The sequence below is a fragment of the Microtus pennsylvanicus genome, chromosome 1, assembly GCF_037038515.1.
Source record: "Microtus pennsylvanicus isolate mMicPen1 chromosome 1, mMicPen1.hap1, whole genome shotgun sequence".
NCBI classification, from domain to species: Eukaryota; Metazoa; Chordata; class Mammalia; order Rodentia; family Cricetidae; genus Microtus; species Microtus pennsylvanicus.
The window spans coordinates 60726626-60753716 of NC_134579.1; the positions used below are offsets into that span (position 1 = coordinate 60726626).

Consider the following 27091-nt stretch of genomic DNA (forward strand, 5'->3'; position numbering starts at 1 on the left):
CATTGGACTTCTTCAGTGTATCAATTCTATATAAAACAGGGTATTTAGAAGGGTTGGCAACTTGAACATGGGCTCTGACCATGAATACATGCCCTAGCATTGCTGCATTCAGAACTTCCCCTAAGATGCTCATGGTGTCTATTCTAGTACCCAGTGTTACACATGTAATATCCATGCCTTTTTCGTGGACAGACTTAGTTAGGCAAGTGACTTAGAAATCTGAGTACAGAACAGCTTTGTGTCCACTCGATTTTCTGGTCTAGACCCACCCCATGTTCCAGCATGTTCTGAATATAAAGAACTCCGTTCACTGTGTTAGCTACATCTCCCAGAACAACCTTCTGTTCCTTCCTCCATGCTCTTGCTTTTTAGCAAGAAAGGCCAGTATGCAGCGTCCTTTCTCACCTCCATGTGGAAGCCCCTATTCTAGCCCCTCTCTAAGGCCTTAGGAGATGGAAATTCTACCTCCTTTCCCTGTGTCAGAGGAGCGGGGACTATTGGCTTAAGCTGTGAGCCTCCCCCTTAGTGAGAACCTAGTTCATTATTCATAATTCTGCATTAAACCCTTGCAAAGCTGAGCTGAGCGCCTCCGGAGATAAATCCCACTAATCACTCTCCCAAACTTGCTTTTGTTTGATCCTCAAATGGATCTACATAATTAGGTTTTCCACAGGCCTACATTGCACAAAGGTGCTATTTCTTCAAGGCAAATGAAAGTGCTTACTTCATCCCACAGTGTCTGTCTGGGGGTTTGCTAGTGCTGCTCAGAGCAGGACAGCCTCCACTCAGGCCCCTCCCCTTGAGACCTTGAGTTCTGGGGCTTGAGTTCTGTGCTACCACACAGCAAGTATCTGGATCCACAGAACTCTAGTCAAGGAAGGCAGTGATGAGGCGTCAGTGAGGAGAGTCTTCTTTCAGGCCATGGATGCCTGCCCGATGCTGATGGTAGAATACAGACATCTGCACTACGATGAGCCTGGAGCATGCATTCAGGGCAGGCATGGTGGATGTAGCCAATAAAATTTGATTGAATTAAACAACACAGATCCATCCTAGGGGAGATACCCTCTATGCAAAAAGCACTGTTAACCTCTGGACAGATCCACACTAGCTGAAGAGAGAGACGTTGAAATGAAATTGAACTGTGGGCGCAGTTCTCTATAAAAAATAATAAGGAAATGGACACTTCCAAAACATCTTACAATTGGTGTGGGATTTGAATGCAAAACCTAAGTAGTGAGCTGGTGTGAGCCAAGATACAGGGTAGATAAGGGATGCTGGTATGACATGGAGTGGGGAGATACATGGGGAAGTATGGAGGTTTGAGGAGCTGGTGTTAACGCCTGGTGTTAACTCTGAATTATCAGTTCAATGTGTTGGGTTATGACCAGTTTTGATTTAATAATTGGGAAGAAAGAATAGCATCTCCTTGTCCTGATGAGAGCATCAGAGAAATAAACACCTCGTTTATTTTCATTAGATGTAAAACTTATTGTGGATAGAAAAGGAACGAATCACTTAGAGAAAAGGAGAATCTCTTCAATTAAATAGTTCATGAGTGGACAAACAATAGATAGTCTTATAGAGTACAGACAGAGATAGAGCTCCTCAAAGAATACACCCTAAATCCAATCCCTCACATGTGGAGCCTTAACTGAGATTCCCATACAGGTGATCTATTGAGGGCATACAAGGCAGATACACATGTAGTTCAGATGGTATTAAGCTCAGCCTGATCCCTCCTGAAGCTTCAGGCAGGAATCGCCAACTGTGCACTGTCTGAGGCAACTACCAGTTGTGTGCTGCCTGAGGCGAGGTCAACTGTATACTGTCTAAAGCTATCACCAGCTGTGCATTGCCTGAGGCTATAGCCAGCTGTGCACTGCCTGAGGCTATAGCCAGCTGTGTACTGCCTGAGGCTATAGCCAGCTGTGCACTGTCTGAGGCTTTTGCCAGCTGTGTACTGCCTGAGGCTATAGCCAGCTGTGCACTGTCTGAGGCTTTTGCCAGCTGTGCACTGCCTGAGGCTATAGCCAGCTGTGCACTGCCTGAGGCCACCGCCAGCTGTGGCCTGGGTAGAAAAGGAGACCTAGGCAGGGTTCCGTAGCATCTACTACAGGGAGCATGTGATTGGTAGCAAGGGGATGGGTCCTAAGATCAGGTCTGGACTCCATACTGACTTGCTCATGATCTAGGATGGTCACATTATGTCACAACCCTATCAAAGAGAACAGTGACTGTCTTTCCCAGAGTTCTGAAGGACCAGATGAGATCATTTCTAAAATGTGTGTGGGACTCGGGGACCCCAGGGCTCAGGGAAGGTCTCCACTTCAGCTACCCAAGACAGGAAAATAAACAGCATGCTACCTGAAGTTTGAAGAGGCCACAGGCTACTGAGTTTTGTCTCTGAAGAGATAGCCAAATGCCCACCAGTACAGAGACAGAGACTAAGCTCACGTGATGTGTTTTACTTAAGAAATTCTTAAGAGCCACAGAGGACCACCCAAGTTGAGTTTGAGACATGTGATCATGACAGATGTCTTGGTCAACTGTGTGTGCCACCTGCTGTCCACCAGGCCATGAGGACTTCTGAGGTCCCAGGCAAGCCTGGGAGAAATGGGCTATAGCTCTTCTTTTACTGAGTCTTTGGAGTCAGTGGGCTTGAAGATTTCATAAACTATCCCTAGATAGAGAGGGGGATGCTGCCTCCCATTCCATCACAAAACACTTCAAGATCCCTGGGAAGAGTATGCAGTTGCACCTCTACCTACCAGGGCTGGGGGTGGATGTATTGAAATTTGAGCCATGAAAGCAACCTTGATTCTCAGGGGCTCACACCCCAGGCCTCAGTGTGTTAGACTGCAATCACAACATAAATCTCAATCAAAAAGATTCTGATTTTCCTCGTTATCTTAGTCCTTTCTTGTAAGAAAATACCACTTCCACTTTACGATTTCAAGCCCCAAATGTGGTTTAGGTTTTTTATTTATTTATTTTGTGTTATTTAATGTCTCATCTTAAAATCCAGGGCTAGACTTGAAACTCATTATTTTTTCCTAGCATAGTTTTCCCGTTGTTCTTTTCCATGGTGCTCAGGTAGCTGGGGGAGAGGAGATGGCAGAGGAGTCCAGGACTGTCAGGACGCCTGTAGCCTCATCTGTGGGTGCTCTGTCACCTCCTGAAAATGCAGTCCCCACTTTCTCAGTGATGTTTATCACAGCATCAGCTTGCCAGATGAGTGGTTCAAGTCCCTGCAATGTCCACCAGATGACAGGAAATGCACTTCACTGCCTGGGGACAAAGAGTAAAACCTTTCCTCCCGACATTATAGTAATTAATAAGTCTCAGTAACATTCCATCCGTTAATATTTTCCCCCTCGGGAAACCAGTCATCAGAACTGCCAATCATCTGAAAAAGCAAGTAAGTGTCATGAAAGGCAGGGGCTGGTGAGGACTTTGTTGAACCATGGCAGTTAACTGGAAGCTTGGGGATTGTCTGCCAGGGTCAGAACCTTGGCTGCACAAAATATCTTTGTTCTAAGTGTTGGCATGGCATGGGTGTCCTCCCTGAAGGACTGGGGAGGGTTTGGGCAAGTTATATACCAATGGTTAGAGCTGTAAGTAAAGGCTGCAGGCATTACCCAAGGCCTTGGCTCATTGAGGGTGAGCCTGAAATTTGGTATCAGAAATTTAGAGAAGAGAGCCTGGGGGGGGGTGGCGGCCCAGGTCTTAAATCCTAGCACTCAGGAGGCAGAGGCAGGTGGATCTCTGAGTTTGAGGCCAGCTTGGTTTACAGAGCTAATCCCAGGACAGCCAGGGCTTTGTGGAAAAACCCCCTCCTGGAAAACCAGAAACAAAAAGAAGTAGGAAAGGAAGGAAATTTAGAAATACCCCAGAAATGATCAAGCCTTCAATCACCAACCAACATCCTTCATCGTTGAAAAGTAACCAAATTACTTATTCAGAGTCACAAAGACACTGGATGACAGTGTGACCTGATAGTCAAACCCAAGTCCGTCTTCCCAGTTCCATCAGATTTAAAACGGTACCGTTGCTATGCCCTTCATAGTTCAGCTTGTTGATCTGCCCGCTTCTTGTGCTGCTGCTGCTCCACCCAGCCCCGTAGGCAGTGAACCCACGGCAACCCTGAGCAAGTGGCAAGGTGGTGCTATAGCCCATACTGGCTCTGGGCTGGCATGTGAGTAGCAGTGCCTATCACAGACTCTTTAATACCAAGGACTGATGACTCACGCCGTGGCCTTGGTGGGGGCGTGATTCTGCCCCAGAGTCGTTCAGCCTCCCAAGAAGATTCCCGTCCTGTCGGGCTCTGAGCACACGGCAGTGAGTGCCGGGATGCAGCAAGGCTGATCCCTATCTTGGAGCTGCCTGGGAGGAGCGAGTTTCCAGAACCAACTCAGCCCTGCTGTAGTTGCGCCAAGTTTGCACCAAGGGAAATCCTATTTCATTGTTAACGTCTTGGTGGAAGGCGAAAGCAAATCTGAAAACAAGACACAATGTTCAAGTGGATTAACTGGCGGCAGACCAGAGCAAAGCCCCAAGTGAGTATGCCTCCAGTCCCACATGTTCTGCTGGGGACAAGGAGGTGGACAGATGGACAGGCAGACACAGTTTGGAGGACAGAGGTGGAGAGCAAAGTGACAGCATTCGGGGCAAGTACTGGAGGATCCCATAGAGTCCTGTCTGCACTCTGTTTCCTCCTTAGGTGAGGAAAAGTATTGTGAATTTGGAAGGAAGGAAGGAAGGGAGGGAGGGAGGGAGGGAGGGAGGGAGGAAGGAAGGAAGGAAGGAAGGAAGGAAGGAAGGAAGGAAGGAAGGAAGGAAGGAAGGAAGGAAGGAAGGAAAGATTGACTTTGCTTGGTGGGTGGGTGGAGCAAACTGGGAAGCCTGCTCTCCAGAGCTCCTGGATGAGTAGCAGTGACTTTGGGATTGTGGTGCCTATGTTGACCTCTTTCAATAGCGTGATCATTAGCCCTTTGGAAACCTCAAGCAGAAACTGCACGGGGAATCAGTGCAGGGTAGGGTGGACAGTGCAGACTGACACTGGTTTGAAGGTGTGGTTTTGTAAAAGCTAATGTTCCTTCTGTCCGAGTGTGCTTACCTGATGCTGCAACATAGCATTCTGGGGAAAGCCTCTTGGGCTGGCTTTCCCACCATTGCCCTGATTCTTGACCTTGAGTGCTGGTTGAAGTGCCTTGCCTAGGTTTCCCTCTCTGGCAGTTGAGCGCCATTTGGTTCATTCCTGTTGACTTCTGCAACCCATCATGACCACTGTGGTGGGGGGGGGGGAGTATAACATTGGAATGAGGTCATATGATCATTGTTGCTGGAGATCAAAAGCACCCCGTTTGGTAGATTTCTCCAAGGAGCTAACACTAAGGACATAATTTTTACCTTGGGACATCTCCCAGGAGCGACAGGCAGCAGGTGTCCCTTTGAGGAACAGCCGCCTCTTCTCTGATGACTGTCCTATGAGAGAAACTGCTCTAAGTAGTTAGGGTCTATATGGCTCAGACCTTAGAGAGTGCCCCCCCCTCCCCACTACTGCCCTGCCGTGGGTGGGTGTGGCCTTGTGTGTGCTGCAGCAGCCATTTCCCTATGGCAGGATGGTTAGATTTCTGTCTCTTTGTAGTGACTTAATCCTGAGTCTTATGAGCTTCAAGAAGGCCAAAGACAGTCGTCTTTTAGAGTGCTGCTTTTGGTCCTGTTTGGATTTATATTTTTCGAGACAGGGTTTCTTTGTGTAGCTTTGGCTGTCCTAGAACTCACTCTGTAGATCTACCTGCCTCTGCCTCCCATGTGTTGAGATTAAAGGCATAGGCCACCACTGCACAGCCTGTTTAGAATTGTTAACAGACAGAGCTTCCACAGGGTTATTCCCACAGACCCCATGAGGCCCTGCTGACCTGAGCCATGGTCCACTCTTGCCTCCATTGCTGTCTGCCCTACCCCTCTGAACTTTATGATCTACTGATAGAAAGGCAACAGCAAACGCGAGAAGTAGACGCAGCTTTCTCTAATCCCTGGCTCCTTCGAGATTGCATTGTCTCTGCTGCATGAGTGAGTTTCAGAAGGTTCCTTGGTTTTCTGTAGCATACTTGCAATGAGAAGCAGGTTGGCTTAGTGAACAGAAGACAAGAAAATTCTTCTCCTCAGGATTCGGGGGTATGCTGTCTTTGTATCTGGTTGATTAATTCATCAACCATTTGTTAAGCTCCTACCCTGCACCTTGCACAGTTCCAGACACAGAGGCCAAGGTTATAAGTAAAGACACAGAAACATTGCTTGGAGCATTTGCTGCTGTGAGCCCAGGTATGGTCAGTTTAAGTTAGGCATTGTGAAAAGATCCAGTCCACAGAGAGGGGAAGCTGGGAGTGTGCTGCACTCAGATGGTGGACTCTGAACTCCCCAGTGCGGAGCCCACCATCTCACCTCTCTACCCTAGGGAGACCAGTGAAGCTTGATCTCATTCATGAAGCTTTCCTCGACACCCCCCCCCCAAAAAAAATTTTGCAGGATATGTTCTCTGACATTTGACTTTAAAGTAAACTGGCTGGAAGTCCAAATCAGTAAACTTTCTGTTTAGACGATAGGCTACTGGGAAAATTTCCCACATTTTAACACAGGACAAGGTCAGTGGGGAGGAGAACAGAAAACTTCGTCAAATCTGTTACCACACTGAATTCATTTTTTTTTTTAAATTCAGTGTCATTGAATTGAGTGTTCCTGATAACTGGAACCCTGGATTCGCTCTATACAGGATAGTCTCTGCCCTTGCCTGCAGCCCTGAGTTCACACCCAGGTGTCCTGCAGGTGACCATAGGCAGCAGCCATGCAGGTGTGTGTGTGTGTGTGTGTGTGTGTGTGTGTGTGTGTGTGTTCCTCGAATGAGACAAATGTGCTGACTCTCACTTTTTGCCAGTTTCTGTGGGGAGCATCAGAGACGTTGCTGAGATAAATGTGTCTGTTGAGATACGATTCATTCACCCGAGTACAATGCTGCTTTGAAAGACAAATTTAGCCTGGGAGCTGGGAAGATTTTGACACTAAAAGTCGAAAGCATCCTTGCCTTGAAGTTCATCTTCCTTTCTAGTCTCTTTTGTATCAATTTTGAGCCCAAAATATTAATTCTAATCCTGGATAATACGTCAAAGAGCAGTGCTTCTGAAACATTTGTATCCAAAAAAGTGCTTTATTTTGATATAGAATCAGACTTTTAAAAAATACATGGGAATTATGAAAACGTTTCCCATATCATCTTTACCCAAACCATTTTGTAGTTTCTCTTGCTCAGCTAATCCAACCTGTTTTCTTTAACTAAGGGATATACTCTGGGATGTTTAAATAATTATTGAGGCATTGGTGCACTTGCAGTATAAAATGTTTATATTCTTCTAGAGACCTTCCTTTAAAATATAAAACCTTAGACATTTATTTGTTCTTTTTATTTATTATTCTTTAAAAAAAAAAAACTTTCAGGCTGTTAAGATGGCTCAGAGGGCGAGGATGCTTGCTGCCTAACCCAAGGACCTAGACTCAATATTTGGAACCCACTTGGTAGGAGGGAGGAAATGGGCTCCCGCAAGTTGTCCTCTGACCTGCACATGTTCACCATGTCATTCATGTACAAGCATAAATAGAGAAGAAGTGTCAAAAACAAAAACCCTTTCAGACAGAGGTAGCGCATAGTAGGTACTGGTTTAGATTTTTCCATGTAATAAACCTGCAATATTGTCTCATGGCAGGGCGTGAAGTTGCTTCCTTTTTCGTGGTGGCACACGCCATTACTACAGCACCACAGGGCATTTAACATTGTCCATTGATGGGAATGCAGGATGGTTCTAGTCTGTTGCCCTTGCTAATGAGGTTGTAATTAGTAACCTTGTGAGGATACCATTTTCACACTTGTTATTAACAAGTTACCTCCCTGGAAGTAGAATTACTGCATCAAAGGGAATATACATTTTAAATTTCCATAGGAATGTAAAGAACACCTGACATCGATCCCTACTCCCCAGGTGTGTGTATGAGTACTGGTGGCACCGCAGAGTTGCTGCCTGTCGTCAAGATCATATTCTCCAATCAGCCAGATTCTTTAAAGTAATCGCTATTCATTTTGCTCCTTTACAGTTTGTTTAGCTGCCAGTGTTGCGCCTATTTATGTTTCTATTATCTTTATCGAAACATGTAACACTGCATCTGTGTACCGCAGGAGAGCTGTAACTCTGAATAGCTATTATTTATAAACTTATTTTTGTAAAATGCATTCTAAGCATCTGATTTATAGTAAACTTTAAAATGTCTCCAAATGTGAAATACATGTTCTAAAATACACAGCACAACTGAAGATGTCCGTGGATCAGTTATAGTAAGCAGATGCAGCCATGCAGACGGTGAAATAGAACACCACTCAATTCCCAGAATTCCCCATGCACCCTCCTGGACACAGTCCTGAGTTTCTTGCCCTAGGGGTAACCATACCCCTCACATTTATAGGATTCTTATCTTATAGTCTCGCCTCCTATATAAATGCCCCTTAGTAATATAGTTCCAATGGGACTAATAATGTAGTTTTTCTGGCTAGCATCAGACCCTGGATTCTTTTCTGTTTCAATTTTGTCACTTACCATTGCTTTATGGGATCCATCCATGCTGATGTGTAGAGCTGTCTGGTCATTTTCACTGTTACACAGTATTCTGCCCTGTCAATGCATGAAACTTTATCCATTCTTTGCACAGAAGGTTGTGAGATGTTTATTATGAACTGGCCTACACAGTTCAGCTTTTCCAGTGTGTCGAACTAGGAATGGAACTTCTAGGTGGTAGGTCGTGTGTATGCTCCTTGAGCCAAATTACATTCCTCCCACTGTGTGAAGTCTGCTGGGCTGTAGTAACCCCAGCTTCTGGTGTTGTGTTTCTCTGATTCATCAAAGGACTGCACATCTCCCTGGGCCTTGAATTTTCTCCTTCCCGAAGTCAACCCAAGCTTTTTATCTGTGTCTAGTAGGTTGCTTGGAGATTTGTTTGTTTTTTTCTTAATTCAATACTAGGAGTTTATATTCTAGTTATGAATCTATGTGATTATAAATTTATATATCTGTTCTCAGTCTGTGGCTTGTCTTCCTATTCTCTGTTTTGCATCTTTTTTTAATTTATTTATTTATTAAGGATTTCTGCCTCCTCCCCGCAACCACTTCCCATTTCCCTCCCCCTCCCCCGATCAAGTCCCTCTCCCTCATCTGCTCGAAGAGCAATCAGGGAACATAGCGGACAATGAGGAATACTGAGATCTCAAGAACAATCACAGTGGGTTTTTTGATCCTACTGCACGTACTGGCTTTGTGGGAGCCTAGGCAGTTTGGATGCTCACCTTACGAGACCTGGATAGAGGTGGGCAGTCCTTGGGCTTCCCACAGGTCAGGGAACTCTGTTTTGCATCTTGATAAGCATATAATTTGATTTTTAAGGCAATATACTGATAAGTTAGGGTGTCATGGGATATGACAAAAAAGCATTTTTTTATATTTAGTATTTCAGAATAGCTTACCATTTATGTATTCACAGAAGAATGTACTGATATGAAGACAACACATACTACAGGTTTATGTCAGCCCCTAAATTCTGAAAAATGAGAACTAGTAAATTATTTAAAATGCATTCATGTTATTCTTTACTACACATTAGTGTATGATAATAATGTAGAATTAAAGCAGTGAAACATGTTAGCAGAAAGATGAGAAATACAATGAGTTTGGCACTTAGCTGCCCAACAAACAGATCCAAGATGTGGGAAGGAAGCCTGTGCATGACAAAGCCAAACATCTGTACCTACATCAAGCTCTTCAGTGTCAATTTTATGGGCAGCCTTTTGGCCTTTGTCTTCAGCTCCTTGACATAGGAGGACTGAGTTACTTCTGTCTGCTGTTACAAAGACCAAGCAATCAGCATCTAGGGAAATACAGAAAATTCAGAACTGATAGAGAAATTTGCTCCAACACTGTTGTCTGCCGTCTGCTCTCTCACTGTTACGAGAAGGCTCTTGATAAACAAATGGAGAGTAAACCTATGAATCCAGCGTGATGTGCTTGGCATTGTGGACAGAGTCCTAACATCAAAGCTTCCGATGTGAGGGGTCCGAGATGGTTCCACATTCAGCTTTCCTAACTAGACCGTACTGTGGCAGCAGAGATGTTGGGAGTGGGAGGAGGGTCAGCTCACAAAGGAAAACAGGATAACCTGGGCAAGGAGAGTAAGTTTGCTTGGTTGAAGTTTGTGCTTTATGCGCTAAGTTGAAGGAAATAAATGATAGGTCAGGTAGATCACGGCAGGTGCTCGACACCGTCTATTTAGACTTTTCTGAGCATCATCCAAGAAGCAGTGATCTCTTTGTATAACGACTGCAGAATTGCCTTTCTCTTCGTGTGGACTTCGGTGGGCTCCACCGTTAGCCCGGCACATGTATTGGCGCTCTCCTTCCCTCTCCCATCAGTGTTCAGTTCATCACTTCCTCTTCCCCACATTGTCAAATGCCTCCTTTCCCCTGCCATGTAACACACGTGACGCAATGCTCTGATGAACTGCAGCTGGATTTCTCTGCTCCTGATTCTTCTTTCTATCTCTCCCACCTTCCTCCGTCTTTCTGTCGCTTCACTTCCAACACCCGTAACAAAAGATCTGAACCCATACCTCTGCAGTGACTTCACCCTGGTGGGGCTTTGGTATTCATCATCCGCCACCTTTTTTCTGAGTACCTGCTATGTGCTGTGTACTGTTCCAAGATGGAGGTGCAGTAGTCAGATAAACAAACACACTGACCCCATAAACTCGGGACTCAGTAGGCAAGGAGAGAGTCAGAGGGGTCACCGTGTACATGCGCACTGCTAGAAGTGTGTGACTCGATGTCTTGTCCTTCCTTAGTCTCAACACCAGACAATTATTTCCTTTTCTTCAACCCAGTTAACTGCTGTGACTTCTGTATTTGGGTCAGAAGCAACGTCACCCCCAGGTGTGTGACTATCAGAACATGTTTGGCCCTGTCTCTGATAGCCAGTGTGCTGCCAAGTCCTATGGGTGATTCCCTCTTGCTTTCCTACAACCACTGTAGAAGGTCTGTCCTTGAGCCTGGCTTCACATCATTGTATGATATAGAAAGTTTGTCCCTGGGTGTGTCAGCAACAGAAGCTCAGCTCTGAACCCTTGCAGCATCCCCCAAGACCTTCTACTTCCTGACAGTCCCAACCCTTGCCTCCTGTCCTGCCCCACTCTGCTCCCCTAGTCACCTGCAGACATCTCCTCTCAGGTATATATGGACCACTCCTCTCTGGTATATATGCAGTCATCTTCACTCTTTTTTTCTTAATTCATGTCTTCTGTCTTCTGACCTGTATACCACCTCTCTATCCCTTCAAGTTTCTTTCCTGTCCTGATAGACTAGTCTCTTGGGAAGATTCCTCCTAGGATGCATCGCATGCACTATTAAACTGCTTCCTGGCATTTCTCCCTCAGCACTCTGTGAGACAGTAGCTACCTCTTCCTCTGTCCACTACTGTTTCTCATGAGTGGGTTTTTATCTCACCCACTGAATCACTGGGTCCATGAAGGTAGGGTTCATGACTGATACCTAGTGTTATCTTCATCACACCAAGGGGAAAATGGCATCTATGGGAAGTACTCAGAAAGAATGGCTTGCTTTGTATGTGTATCTCCTATTTGTCTGTATTTATGAATCAGTGTGCTTTCAAGTATACTTTCCACATGCTTAAGAGGCATTTGCTGAATTGTTTAGGACAGGGGTGATGCTGACTTCTCCTGGTCATCAGGCCTATGACGTTACACAGCAGTGAGTGATGACCGTGGCTGGCCCACGTCAAAGGCTACCAGAGCTGAGGTCTGGGCTTGCTTTTCTTTCCCACCTGCTTTGAGACCTCTTTTCTCTTAATATGAAAGACTAATCTTGCTGCTAAACACAAAAGGGGACCATGTGCGTGTACATATGTGTGTGTTTGTGCTTATATGTCCATATACACATATATGTGTCTATATATACATGTATACATATATGTATATATGAAGGAAATACACCAAAATATAAATTATGGTTATTTCTGGTAGGTGGCTTTTTATACTTCTCTACAATATGACATAGTACTTTTATTAACAACAACAAAATCCCTAATAGGCATTATTTTTTTAAAGGCTAGAAAGAGCTGAGATCCTTAGCTGATACAGTTGTCCTCTATATGACCCAGGATTCCTGGTGGTAAGCAGAGTTCTTGGCCTCTCATTGGTGTCTCAAGGTTTGAAAAAGTGACCAGAGAGTAAATTTAGCTGATTTGCACATGGGCCAAAGTTAGGAGCAGAGGAACTAGCAACTTTGATTGGAAAGGTCCAGAGCCTTGGACTGTGCTGGGAAAGAGAAGGGAAAATCCAGAGGTCATGATGAGAGGGGCCTGATGGCTTCTTCACCAGGCTCTGCTCTGTAGAGATGGGAGGGAAAGGCAACGGAGATCCTGGAGCATAAAAGTACATGTAGAGATTTCACACAAAGATAACCCTGGAAAGACAAGAAGCCCCATTCAAGCTTGTTTGGGAGAGGAGGATCTCCAGAGCAACTCCAGGTGGCACAGAAGGCTCCTTTTAGAGGCCGCTTTCATGGACATCAGAGTTTCTGAGAGGAAGGAGGTCCTTGTCTCGAGGTCATCCCTTTCTCCTCGGCTACAATCAGAGACAGAGGGAAAGGTTCCGATAAACTTGAAACCATAAAGTTACACAGAGCGAGCAGTTTCAAGGATATTGCACAGACTGTCCAGGTTCAGATTCGATCAGAGCATTCCCTGATGAGAGGAAGAAACAGAAAGAGCAAAGGTAGAGAGATAGTGCTGGGGGTGACAGGCTTCTTTCCAGAAGGGACACCTGGTCTGTCCTGGCAAGGTGCCTCACATACGGACCCACTACTTACGCTGCCCAAACGGCACCTCACACCTCCATCCCTTGCCCATCTCCTCCCCGCAGGGTGTAGGATGGAGAGCTCTGAGCTTATGGTGCAGTAAATGCACCTTCGGTCCCAGGAGTCCTTAGCGGAGTAGTAGCCTGCATAAAGGAGCTAAACAAGAAGCTACACAAGTTAATCCTTGAGAAGAGTTTGAGCTAAAAATGTTTTCTGGCACTGATGCTTTTCACACGTGTGCACACTTACACACACACACACACACACACACACACACACACACACACACACACACACAGGATGTCTCAGTTTTCAACTCTGACAACTACAGCAAGGAGAATTTCCAGTCTTGGTTCTGGTTTGAAACTTGAGGTCGAAAAAATAATTTTTATAAGGCAGTTATGTATGATATTTACAGAACTTCCTAGTTATGATGGAAGGGCACAGACAGTATACACATAGTCCCTACTCAAAGCAAAAATCCCCTCCCCGTCTAAAGGGGCAGATGCCATCCTTTCCCTGAGAAATCACTAGTATCACTAGACAGGCAGAAAAAAGCTCACAGGCTGCCTTCAAGAAAGGCAATCCAGAGACTGACCCCTAGCCCCTGCCTTTGTGCCTAAGCCCCTAACATGATGCGCCTCCTGGTCCTCAAGGTACGTATCATTCTCCTCATTTTGCAGATGACAGATTTTACAGGGACTTTGCACACGGGGAGTAAATAACTCACTCAGGGCCATACAACCAGAAAGTATAGAGCTGAAGTTTGAATCTTGTTCTCCAGATCCATGGCCTCCCCCAGGAAAAGCCCAGTTTAGAAAACCAAAAAAAAAAATTGGATGATGCAGGCAAAATATACAACAACATTTGGCTCAAATAGTACACTAGCATTTCCCTCTGCTGCCAAACAGAACAGAACATGCCTGAGTTCAAAAGTCAGGAATGTCCCATGTTCTGCTTACTGTGTGTGTCATTTGCTCGCCTTCCCTAGGCCCAGTAGAGCATGGCATGGGATAAGAGGAGGCTCATTATTACCTTAGCTACAAGACTGGCAATTGGGCCGCATTCCTGCCTCAGAGGGTTCCTAATCCATCAGGATGAAGCATTGCTAGCACACATCAGATAAGTTACAGAAGAGAACACCACTGGCAATTTGCGGTTAAGATTCACCTAACAGTTGCAAAGAAGCTGTGGTGGTTCTTTGTGGGACTTGAGTGCGGATAAAGCTATCACCTAAATAAATATGTTCTTTGTCTGTGGCTGTTTTATCTCACTGGATGTCTAGCCTTATCTCCCATGTGCACAGGGACTGCAGAGCATCTCACTAGGCCTCGGGGAACTTTATTCTGAGAGCCAAGGATTAGAACGTGGCTTACAGTGTATAAAGTGCAAGATTCATATGAAGGCAACTATACCGGGTAAAGGGAGACAAGGAAATCTCAGTATAACCCTTCCCCAAAATGCTGAGCAAGTCTAGTTGATAAAAGTCAGAGTCCTATAAAGAGTCTTCCTGATTCTTACTCTTTATTGGAAATGCCAAAGATAAGCCTTTCTAGACACATATTGGAAGACACCAAACACTGCTAAAGTGTTGCCAACTCTGTGTCCTGAAAATGAGCAGCTGCAACATAGAGGAGACCTTAATACTGAGGATTGCAGCTACCAGGGGAGTATTTCTAGCCCCTGGCCTTGTGCCTGTGCAAGTACAAGAAAGTACACGGAAAGCCAAGGCGTGGGATAGCTGGATGGGAGCTGATTATGAATTCTAAGCTAATAGTTATTTTTCCAATAGGAAAGGTGAATAGCAGTTTATTCCTCCACTTCAGATGTTCTTTTCCCTACCAGTCCTTCCATTTTCTGAACACAGGACTATGAATAGCTATCATTTTAAACATTAAAAGCTATGCAGCTGGGCATTGTAGTCCACACTTGGGATCCCATCACTTGGGACACTGAGGCAAGATTGTGAGTTTGGAGTCAGCCTGGGCTACGTGGTGAGATGTTTTCTTACGACGACAGAGAAGTAAAAGCCACGCGTTTGTGTTGTCGCTCTGTTGGCACGCCTGTTCGGAATACCCGGCCGTGTCCTCTGGGGCAGGTGCGTGCATTTCTCTGGATTCCAAGAAAGCCATGCACTTAGTCTGTCTACATGGGCTTTATTTATTACATCAAACCATCTTCAAATAGATTTGCAGACATCCAGAGCCAAATCACAACCTGAGGTTGAAAAGAGTATAAGGAATTTTCAAGAAAACTTAATAAATATGTACAATAAAATGAACTCAAGCCACTTCCAGTTAGGTCCCAGAATATAAGAGAGACTTGTATGTAAAGGACACTTTAGGTGCAGCGTCATACAAATGTAGTCATTTAAGAGGTAGGGGCAGTGGTTATAAGGACAGCTTTATAAGTCAAATAAAGCTCAATTCAGAGCTCACCTCATCCACCATCCACTTGCCAGTTGTATGATCCTGGGCAGGACCTCTCCAGGCCTCTGCCTGCAAAATGAGGGCAATGATACCGACCCCCGTGAGGCCGTGGCACGGGTCTGTGTTGCATTGCATGTAAACATTCAGCACTGTGGCACATGGAAGATTCAACATTTTATAAACCATTAGTGAGTAGATACAGAGCAGCAGAATGCAAACTTCAGTGTGTATAAAACTATCCAGTTCTACCATTGAGATAAACCCTACAGGCCTTATAACACATACCGAGAAGCCGAGGAACGGTAGCAAACATGGCATGAGACTACCGAGTGAGACCACTGGTGCATGCCCCCTCCCTCTTTCATATTAGGGTGACATTAGACTCAGGGAAATGTGCTTAAATTCTTGAGCCCCTTTAACCATAGTGCAGTGACTGAATGGGGCCACGAGGGCCTTGACCGTGAGTAACTTCACGTGTGCATTTAGACAGCTCCTGACATCCTTGCAAACCTTTGCTCCCGCCACCCTCTGGAATGTCTCCCACCTCCTCTGAGCTCAGGGCAGCTAGAATAAACACCATTCAGCCTGCTGCTCGGGTCTCCTCTCCTTAGCCCAAGTTCTGACTGGAAGAGTTTCAAACTGGATTTCTCATTTCTGTGGGGTGGGTGCGAGGGAGGCTTTGACTCCATGGTGTGAGCCCCAGACAAACCAGTCTCCGATCTGCCCATACTCACTAACCCACTTAGTAATTCACTCCCTCAGACAGCCTTGCAGCATGCCCAAACTAGCCGCATAGTAGGAAAACTACAGGTTGCTGCATGTCGTGGGATCTGGCCATACACACAAATCACAAATCTCAAACCCAATACTGCCGAGCATCTACAGGAATGAGTATGTTTTTCTATATCTCTCTTTCTTGATTAAATGTTACAGCTAGGTTTGGTAAGATATGAGACCCTGAGAGTTAAAGAAGAGGGTAACAAGGGTACCGAATGAACACAGGGTCACACCCCGTAGGACCTCTTATTTCCTGCACCCCTGTTGATGCCATTCCTGCTGCTCCCCTTATGTATGTGTCCCAGGCACTGCAGGATTGGTCTATGGGGGGGTCTCACGAGTTGAAAGGAGAGGGATTTGGATTCTGGCAGCAAGTGGCCAGTCAGTGATCCTCCTCTGGATCCTGGACCTGCTCGGATTCTTCTGAACCTTCAGACCCAGGGATATCTTACCCGGCTCCTCTCTCCTCTCTTCTGAAAGAATGGTTATAGCCTGCAGGTTGCACTCTGTGCACTGGGTTACTAGGAGTAGGCTGCACTGATGGTTTAATGCTGGTTTCTCTAAAGGGCGCTGGGATCTCACGCAGATTTCTGCAAAGTTGTATGCAAATCACAGAGCCCAGCCCTTTTCTTAACAGGATGGCAACCTTGTTCCTCGGTGGCACCTGGGACCTGGAGATCCTTTCTCCACTTACGTTTAGCGCGCAGCCTGGGACTTGTCCCTGCAGCTCACCGGGTTAGCCGTGGCGCCGTTGGGATCTCCCACCAGGACTCCAGTCACCCAACTCTCTTGAGACTGCTCTGACAGGGCTGGTATGGGGTGCAGCCTTTGCTCAGAGGGCAACAGGTTCCAAGCAAAATCTGCCCGCCTGGGCCATGGGCTCACCCCGGGCCTCCCTGCTTCTCTCCTGGGTGCAATTTTGAGGTTGCTGAGCTTCGATCCAAAGTCCAAAAATGGTGGGACACCAGGGACTTCAAGAGGCCCCAGGGCCCCGTGTACTACCCCCAGCTCCCATCCTGAACACCAGGGGTCCCCCCACATCAGACCCTCATTGCCCAAGAAGTCTGTAACTCCAGTTGACAGAGTAGCTAAAGGGGTTCGTTTGGCTGTGAGTTTCTCTTCAGGTTGACATTTCCGTAAAGAGTGCCCACCTTTAATCTGGAAAAGGCCATCCTCCGACTGTAGCTCGCCCCCTCGCATCATGAGAATGAGGTGGGGGGCTTGAGATACAGGTGGTGAGGGTCAAATCCAGCCGTTCCCAAACACCGGCAGCAGCCACTTCCCTCCACACATTCTGTCTGATGCGGCTTCCTCTCCACTCCTCTGAGGTCTCTGGGGTTAGACCACCTTTCTAGTCCCATTTGCTTCAAGTGATCCTGTTGGGTGGGGTGGGAAACAGGAAAAGATCTAGAGGAAACCCACTGACCACTCAATAATTGTTGACACTAGATGGTAGGTACGTGGTGTTCATTATACAATTCTCACTTTTGTATATGTTTGCAATTTTTCATAATAAATTTTTTAACATCCTCCAGTTTCCATAACATTCTAGAAAGAACCCTAACTCCTCACAAAATTTCATGGACGCCCCCCCCCCACACCAAGGCAAGAGGCAGGGATGATTCCATTTCATATAAATATATATAAATATGTATATATATATAAAACACTCATTTTCTAACCTTTTTTTAAGGCCCACTGCTTTATTTTCAATAGACTACACCTTATTTCTAAGAGGTCCCAAAGTCGGGCTCACTTCCCAGGCTGGGTGATGGGGGCGGGCAGGGGAGAGGGTCCTTAAAAGTTTACACTTCCATGTGTCTCACACTCTCACTGTGAGAACGTGACTTGTTCAGTGTTCTGAACTTTGCGAAGGGTACGTGCTCGCAATGCAAAGTGTCGTTCTCTGGAATTGCACCTGGCTCAGGAAAGGACTGTAATTTGTACTTGAACTCAAATCCAATGGAGAACCTTAACATGGGCATTTGCATGATGGGAACTGCTGCTGTCTTTTTTTTTCCATATGTCTCTTTCTTGGATGTGTTCTAATAAAATGATTCTAAAGCTGTTGATATATAGTGGTTTATAAAGAATTTCTGTGGAGCTCCGAGGCCCTTAGATTCTCTGCCTTCCCACTTTCTGGAAAGACCTGTCAAACTGAGGGCAGATGCCTAGAGCGTGTCTGTCTCTATGGTGTGATGGTGGCATCGCTACAATTGCAGTCATTAATAAGGACCATATCAACCACGGCTATTTTATCTCTGGTTTCCTAGCAACAGAACTTGTTTTTCAGAACAAAGATGAATGACCATCTGTAGATGGGAGCAGTGGGGGAAAGGCAGAAAGGGCGGGGCCCAGTCAGGAGTAGAATTCACTCTACCAGGGAGGGAGGGACTGGGGAGAGAGCAAGGAAAGAGAGGCCAAGGTTGCCCCAAACAGGTGGGCCAAGTTTAGACCAGCTCGATGCGGTGGTAGGTCTCAGCACCTTCATGGGGTGATCAACTCTTAGTTTTTATTTTCAAATTTTGATAGTAAGCCATAGCACATTGCAAGACTCATTGGGGAAACATATACTCCGAGAAGTAGATTTTGAGAAATGCTCTCTTCAGCGAAAAGTGGTGAGGGTGCTTCCCTAAACTAGCAACAACCTTAGAGTCTAGCCCATGGTGAGCTGGGTGTCCTTGGGAGCCTCTTTGGCTAGCAAGTGTGTACAGGGGCTGCAGAGGCAGTGTCAGACAAGGAGGCTGCCATTCCTTGAGTGCTTTTCTCCTGGCAGACACCAAGAAGCTGTTGAACTTACTTCTGTGATTTTCATAGTCAGAGAGGCCAGCAATGTTGTGTTTATTTCCCTAATGGCGAGGCTGGAGCTGTGAAGGAATGCTTTAACTTTAAATACTTTAACTAGAACTAACAGATTCGTGATTCTGTGGTTTGTCGTTGCAATATCCACGCTTTTCCAAGCCACACGGTTGATAGCCAGGTGTCTGGCCTGAGATGAACATGGCATAGCCACCTCCACTGTCTCCATAAGTGGCCAGTGCAGACCAGGAGTCTGTTCTTCCCTGTGACTGGATAGCTCTGTAGGCCAGGGTCTCTACAACACACATCTACATGCCTGCGGCTTGGTTACTTGTAGCTCACAGGCCGATGAAGTAGACATTATCAGTTTGTTCTCTACATACCATGTAGTTAAGAAATGCCTTAACTCCTTGCTGGGCATTAAAAAGTAGGCGAGCAAATAGATCCTGTCCTCATGGGACTTACCAGTTCAGGATCCAGGCTTTAATCGGACAACACACGATTGGATTTATAACAACTTGAAGAAGATGTGAGATCAGTAAGATGAAACCAAGACCAAACAGTGCTGCTTGCCCAAGGACATTTGACAACTTAGGGGGCAAAATAAAAGCCAGAGTTCAGAACCCCTGAGTTTTCTTTCTGTATTATCTTTTCCCTACTGTGTCTCACAATTCCTTTGCACAGCTGTAGACCACCGTCTAGCTCCAGCCAGCTATATGAACATGTCAGTCCCTCAAGACACTGCCCCATAACTAGCTAAAACCCAAAGGGTACATTTGGAAATGATGAACTAAGCTCCTGAGGCTGGCACTTATCTCAGAGCCCAGAACAGGAACTGAAAGGCAAAGCTCCATGCTGTTATGACACTGCTGGATAAGGGGGTGCACAGGTGCTACAGTGTTTCAGACTGATCCCAGTGTTCTTCCAACTTCCAAAGCAAGCAGTCACTCATTTATCAAATGCTTACTGAGTGTGTACTGGCTGCTAGGCATGGTTCTCGGTGCTAAGAACATGAGTGACAGAGACTGGGCATGTTCAGGGTGGCACAGCAAATACGGGACATGAAAGAATAAAACACATCGCCCTCAGAATATGTATATTCTCATTGGAAGAAACAGACAAAAACACAAATAAAGAATTAACACTGCATATAAGAAAGCAATAAGTATTACAAAAAATAAATCCAGGCAGGAAAGCAGAACATGACAGAAGTTAGAGATGCATGTTTAAGTAGTGTTTTCAACCACTGAGAAACTGATGTACCAGGTCAGTACATGGACACAGTACATGCATGTAAATGTGTCTGCTCTTTTTAAGTGTAAAGTGTAACAGAGAAGTACCTTTAACACAACCTAACATGTCACTTTGTGCCCAACTCTAAATAGCTAAATAGTGTGATTGGAAAAGACCCCAAACCATCTTCTCTGGCACATCCAGATGTTCAAATCCCGGTTTTCCTTTTCCTCCTTTGAGCCAAAACAGTGGTTCTCAAACATTCATACATATATCATATATATGAGAGTTACCTCAAGGGCGTGTTAAAACCTAGATCCTGAGCCCCACTCTCAGAATTATGTGATTCAGTTCATCTGGAGTAGATACGTGAAGTTACATTTCTGCCAAATTCCAGGTAATACAGATGCTGTTGGTTCAGGGATCACACTCTGAGATCTACCAAGTGTTATAGTTAGGTAAACTGTCTATTAAAATAAATCAATTCCATAAAAAAGGATATACCTGTTCCTTGGGTTTCCTTGACATTATCAGAGTAGCTGCCCTTGAAAAATAAAATTCTTTAGAAGTGGAACTTTTTTAATGGAATATGCATCAGAACCAAAGCCCAAGATCCCAAGTCTTCAGGAGGTAAAACAAGGAACACATCCAGACAGGAGGTGACAGTGGTATTTTGACATTTTCCCGCCAACACTTAGTATTTTATAGCTACAGTATGTCTGCAAGCCTTTCTGTCCTCTTTCTTCCTCCTCGCCAACTGACCTAGAACATTTTACAGATGATGGAATTGATCCACAAAGAGGTATCTAGCCCCCTCATGGTAGAAAAATGTCAGCTGCCTTGTGGTCCCAGAGTTCCTCCTTCCCTGACTGTCTTCATCTCATCAGCTAAAGCATTGTCTTGGGATTCTCATCCTAGAAAGTTGTTGTCTGAGACAAAATTGTTCTTTGCTTGTGATTTCTTGGAAACTTTCACTCGGTGTAAAAAGAGTGATTAAGTGTGGGAAGGACTGAGCCCTGCGTGAGCTCTCTGTACCATAAATTCTTCTCCGGCCAGGTATTATCCAGAGGAAATGCTAACTCATTTTATTAATAGCCTGAGCTGGAACTAATCATTACAGAAGCAAACAAACCTGCTGGGGAAAGCACACCTACCACTTTCTGAAGAAAAATAGAAATGACGTTTCGGTTCCCTGTGCCACTGCTTCCATTCCATTAATAGATATAATGGAACATTTTCTATATCACTAACGCGTACAACAGAATGAGTGCGTTTCAATTGGTGGCTCTTATATCACATCAATGCTCAAAACCTGGCCCCACAAACAAGGAAGTGAAGACTAAAATCTCCTTTCCTAGTACTTGCTGTTTTAGTTATATACTCAAACACCCCAGTTCCAGTTCCTCAAAGCCGAAGGATGGATTGAACCTCATGGGTGGTGGCCCTGTCTGTGGATTTTAGAATTTTAATTTTCCCTCCTCTGTCTCCCAAACACTGATATTATGACAACTTCTTCCTATCCATATTGCTACAGGGACCCTCATTTATGCAATAAAGATTTAGTAAGCCTCAGACCCTGTGAAGGCTACTGAACAAGCTACAGAACTGAATTAAAGATAATCCTCTTCTCAGAGAACATAACACATAATAGAACCCTTCAAATAATCAACATTTGGTGGTAGTCATACGTTCATACCCAGGCCTTAGTCAACGGGAGCTCCTCTCCGTTTTCATTCAGTATACGTCCTTAGAAATCAAGCTGTTAAGTTATTTCAGCTTCAACATAAACGAGGCACCACTAGGAAATATACATACCTGAAGAAAATGGTGGGTCAGGAAAAAACACTAGCCTGGAGCTGTGGGAATGTACAAAGATAGCTGCATGTTGGCAGCCAGAAAGCATCATACATAGAGAGCAGTCTGGGACCTAGCATCTGTGGTACATACTCCACGTGTGAGCTATGGAGGTGGAATATGTATGGGTCATACATAATGCTTGGAGGATCAGGAAAAAAACACTGATAAAAGATCCAGTGTGAGTGTGTTTGGTGAGATTGACTCAAAAGCATACTAAGAAAGTAACTATTTCTCAAAAAAAGTTGAAGACTCCTGCCAATCAGTGGCACAGGGAATGAGCAGATGACGCGTTGGGTTGTGGAAGAGCGTGGGATGCGTGGATTCATCCAGCTCTGTTATTTCAGGTTCCGTGAAAGGAGATTCAGACCATGATCCTACAGGCGGTTGTGGGGTTGAAGGGCTCGTGCACGCATATACGCCATGTAGTCACAAATATATAGAGATGAGACGGGCGCTGTAGATATAATAGGTTTTTATGAGGATGTAAATTCATCATGTAAATTCCAAATTTAAAGCCTGGAAAGAAAGACAGGTTAAGAAAACAATAAGTATAATCAGAAATAAAAGGTGAAATTTTAATTCTGGTGACCCATGTACACACCTGCCTTCCATCTCTACTGGGCCAGAAAAGTGGCAGTAGCCTGATGTCCAGGCTCTGTCGTCACGCTTTTTGAGTCTGGATCTTGTCACTACTAAGTGGAATTCCATGTCAAGATTTTAGAGTAATCCTATCAAATCTGTCCATTGAAGTCTATTTCTTCCAACTCCACAAACCTATCCAGATCCTGAAGGGAGCTTTCAACCTGGGCGCTTCACCCAGGCTTGCCAGTGTCCATCAAGTGAGCCCTTGACATGATAATAAAGCTGTGCCTACTATAGTGGACCTGGTCATGGGTAGTGGTAGCTACAGAGAGATTCTGAAGTCTTAGAAATAGTAATGTTGGAGAGAAGTTTTTATGTATCTATCTTTGAGTTTCCAGGGTGGCAAAATAAAGAGTGTTGTTCTATTTGTAAGGATATCTAGGTCTTCTGCTGCCTGTCAATGGTGACCATTCAAAGGTCCAGTACCCCTGTCCAATGTCAAGTTTGTAGGTATGGCTATAGTGACGGTTGCTAAATGGTGATTAGGGCTTACATTCAAGTGAAGAAATGTCCCAAGGTGTATAGGGATTAAAGTGTAGTTGGCAGAAAAATAATGTATATATTATTAGCATGACAGAGACTCTGAGAGTACTCTATCACTACGGCATTGTGTGTGTGTTGTTTTGGGCTCTCACAGATTCATAAGGACTTACGTAGACAACTTGGTCTCAAGGGGAGCAAGATGATAAGACTGGTTTCTATCGCTGAGCTCATCCAAGACCAGCTGGAAGGTTGGAATGAAAATAGGGGACTCTATGCTGCTCACACTTCCTGGGGTTTTGCTTGGGATTGAAGAGTCTAATATGTTGCTTCATATTTTAGCATTTTTGGAACCGCCTAGTGCAACACTCATTGAAAATTTATAGATTACAGTCCTCAAATCAAGGCCATCACAGGTCACGTAGGTGCTATCTACCTACCCTGAAGTGCCACACAGACAATAACGGAACATGTCATTAAAGAGGGAGCTTTGCAGTGTCTGATTGGTTGGTTGGTGTGGCAGAATAAAAACGGTGCTATTACAGCATGACAGCACAGAAAAAGACTTCAGTGTAGGGCCAGACATGAGTACAGCCTTCCGGGAGAGGACATATTGCCGTCAACCCAGTATTTCTGGCTTCCGAGGAGCTGAGTGATTCAGAAATTCAAGTGAGATAGTAAAAAAGATCAGTGAGTCTACTGTTCCTGCTAACTTAGTTATGTGACCATCATCACAGCCTCTTTCCTGTCTTACCAAGACCTCAAAAATATCTGAGTAGCTGACTTCTTCTGGATTACATGTTTTATTAAAGAATGTGCTGGGTGCAGAGGGTAGAGATGGGATAATGGCATTGGACACAGTCTCTTTGGGAAACATTGGCATGGAAGAGTGTCTAGGGCTTTTCCCAGAGTGATGGTGTGAGACAGATTCTGGGTAGTTTATCAGGAGGCTGTGGGAATGGCCAATACAGCCTCCAGAAGTCAATGAGATGGTCATCATCCATAAAATAAGTGAATGGATAATAATTAGAAGCTCTCACACGGAACTGGGTGTCTCTATCATGTTCACTCACTCATCCAACAAATGTTTAAGTACCTACTGTGTGCCATCTACTCTTTTAGACAGCAACAGCAAGTCTGCCCTTCCCAAGAGAGTAGATAAGAATTCCTGCGCTGGGTCTTATATTGTAGTGGAAATACATATAGGTGAAATACATAAGATGCCAGCTGATAGCACATATGTGGAGTAGGCAGTAGTCTAGAGGGCAGTGAAAGGGTGACCTGAGTGATGGTGACCTACAGTTGGGGATACATAGATGACGCAATTTGTCCAAATGGTCTCCAGGTGGCTAGTGGCAATGAGGCTGTATTTCAGGGGAGGGTAGGATAAGGACTTTCTAGAAACATATATAAGGTCTTAGAAAATTCTGTTCATTACTGATACCCAGAAGAAAGAAGACTTGGAGAGGAGCAATCTTATTCAGGAGGAGAGTGATTGGGGCTCAGTAGTGAGCATTTGGCTAGTATACATGAGCCCCTGGGTCCATCCTTAGCACAACAAGCAGGCATTCACAGGCAGGCACGTGGTACTCAGCCTTCATGTCCCTGTTGGAGCCAAGATGGTCTCCTAGAGGCCATGTGAGAATCTCATACTACTCTCCTAGCAGAGCCACCCAATGGGGAGCCCTTCCCATGTGACCCTGGCCCTAGGTCCCTGGAATCTGATGCACTCGAAGTGAACAAGAACCTTACCTGTAGAAGGCTACATCCCTCTGGTTCACATGGCTAACGAGACTGTTAAAATACATCAAGATTTGGTCTAAATCATGTAATTCTGGAAACTCCAAACTCATACAACACACTGTTCATATGCCTGATGTTTCGAAAGGGCCTTGCAAACTCTGAGAGAGATGGTCAAATATGGGCTTTGTCCTTAGTGAGTTTAAATATTAGTTTCCTTTGGCTGTGTCCTTCACTCCCAGCAGGCTGTGGGGTCCCATCTGGCTAGATTACATGCTTGGTAACAGCAGGAAGTGGTTGTCAACTGGGCCTGTCACCAAGACAAAGACAAAGTTTGTCTTGTTTGATTACAAACAACACAGAACCCCAGGAGACCTGAGGAAGAGGTGTAGGGATTTGAGACAAGGTCTTAGGATCCTAATGGAATCCTGTTCTTTGGACCCAATCAAACAGTAGATAGCATAGCATAGGGCTGAGTTCTTAATTGCCGGAAGGTGGCTCCCTCATCATTGGAATATGAACATTCATTCCCTGTTTCCTCTCCCAAGACCCCACTTAGGACTGCTTTAGCATATGCAATGGGATGGTGAGGTATGAGTCTGACTTTCTCCTCACCTCTGTATCAGTTTGTCTCCAGAGGCAAGCCTTGGAGGTTAAGGCCAAATGAGAAGGGAACTCTGGGCACCAGCACACACTCACTCCTATTTATTGTATTATAAGCCTTACAGCTTTAGAAACACATTGCAAGACTACGGTTGACTACCACAACTGTATATGGCATTAATAAGCCACTCTGGACAAGGGCTACATGGGACAGGTGCATCCCCATTCAGGTCCTGGTACAGGCCAGTGAGGAGGATGCTAACACTTCTCCCTGCCTTGCTCAACTCCTGGACTTAATGATTCCCAGAAAACAGTCCAGAAGTGGTTAATGGCAAACAGAATTTTCCCTGTAGTTATGGGAAATTGAGTGTGACATGTGGTTATTTTCTATTTTATATTCTTTTTTATATAAATGATTATTGGGGGTGTTCCAACCATACCTGGTGTAGTTCAACCATCTTTTAGCCCGTTCTGATAAAAATTCAATTTTGAGCATGACTAAGACCTCGTTTATGAATTGCAAAATCATTTTGAACTTGCTTGTTAGCTGGATGAAGAGGCGGGTTTAGCCTGATAGGATCCATGTGAAGTCATGCTCGTAATTGGATTGTGGATTGCTACACCGTGAGTACCGTGAGGACAGGGATTCAAGTCTGCTTTACGTTTTCTAAATTAATTTTGTGATGTGACAACTTTTATTCTTTGTTGATCTCATATACACACACATATACAGTGTATCTTTGTCCAATTTCCCGCCCCTGTTTTAATCATCATCTTTAATGCCTTCTCTACTGTCAGGTACATTATAAGTCAATTGGGTAGTGTGGGAAGAGAGTGCAGTGTCCTTAGTGTGCAGAAATACAGAGAATAATATTCTCCTCTTTTAGTGCAGGCAGACTAGAGGCTAAGTACTGTGGAACAGAATGATGCCGTATTTAGCGAAAACCAATGGCAGACTCTTTGGATTCCAGATAACGTCATACGTAGGCAGGTCTAAGACATGAGCTGATGAGTGAAGCTAAACCCAGGATCGAGAGCCAGGACAGGGAAACGGGGAAAATTTGACAGAGCATCTCCAGGTAAAGGAGCAGAGCACTCCAGCGGAGGAGCGAACTGAGATCCTGGGTGCACAACCAGATGTGGCCCAGACGCTACAGTGTGGTTTAGCCGGTGACAATTCTGAGACCTCTGCTGAATGCAGACTCCTCCCAGAGGACATTGTTTTTCTCTTATCCACCCCTGATTTTTTATATCTCGCAGTTGGCTTCTGGGTTTGGTGGGCCATTTCTAATTAAGAATGGCAAATCAAAAGAGTGGAGAAGGCACCAGGGGCCTGAATCAGTGAACAGGAAAATAAGCCTAACCAAGTACGTGTTCCCCGGAATGAAACACGTGTTCAGAGAAGTCAGGTTGAAAATGGGTCTCGTTACTTCACTGCGTTGGTTGCCAGTGAGGAGGATGCCTGCACAGTGCAGACTGCAAAAGCCCTTCAACAGTCCAGAAGCTTCAGGAAGTGAGAATGTGAGAATAGATTCGTCCGCTGTGATCAGACCAAGAGATCGCCAAC

The 27091-nt window shown here is 45.1% G+C and overlaps 1 protein-coding gene across 28 annotated transcripts in view; it reads left to right on the forward strand.

Moving 5' to 3' along the window:
* Positions 1 to 27091, forward strand: part of Kalrn (kalirin RhoGEF kinase) — a 605871-nt gene that overhangs the window by 407858 nt on the left and 170922 nt on the right. For 8 of the 28 annotated variants that reach the window (XM_075965637.1, XM_075965665.1, XM_075965627.1 and 5 more), the window contains exon 34: positions 16808 to 18244. The exons of the other annotated variants lie outside the window; for them this stretch is intronic. In XM_075965637.1, the coding sequence (XP_075821752.1) occupies positions 16808 to 16870 (63 nt within the window). In that variant the 3' untranslated portion in view covers positions 16871 to 18244. Of the gene's footprint in view, positions 1 to 16807; positions 18245 to 27091 lie in introns of those variants that run through there. 28 annotated transcript variants of the gene reach the window in all.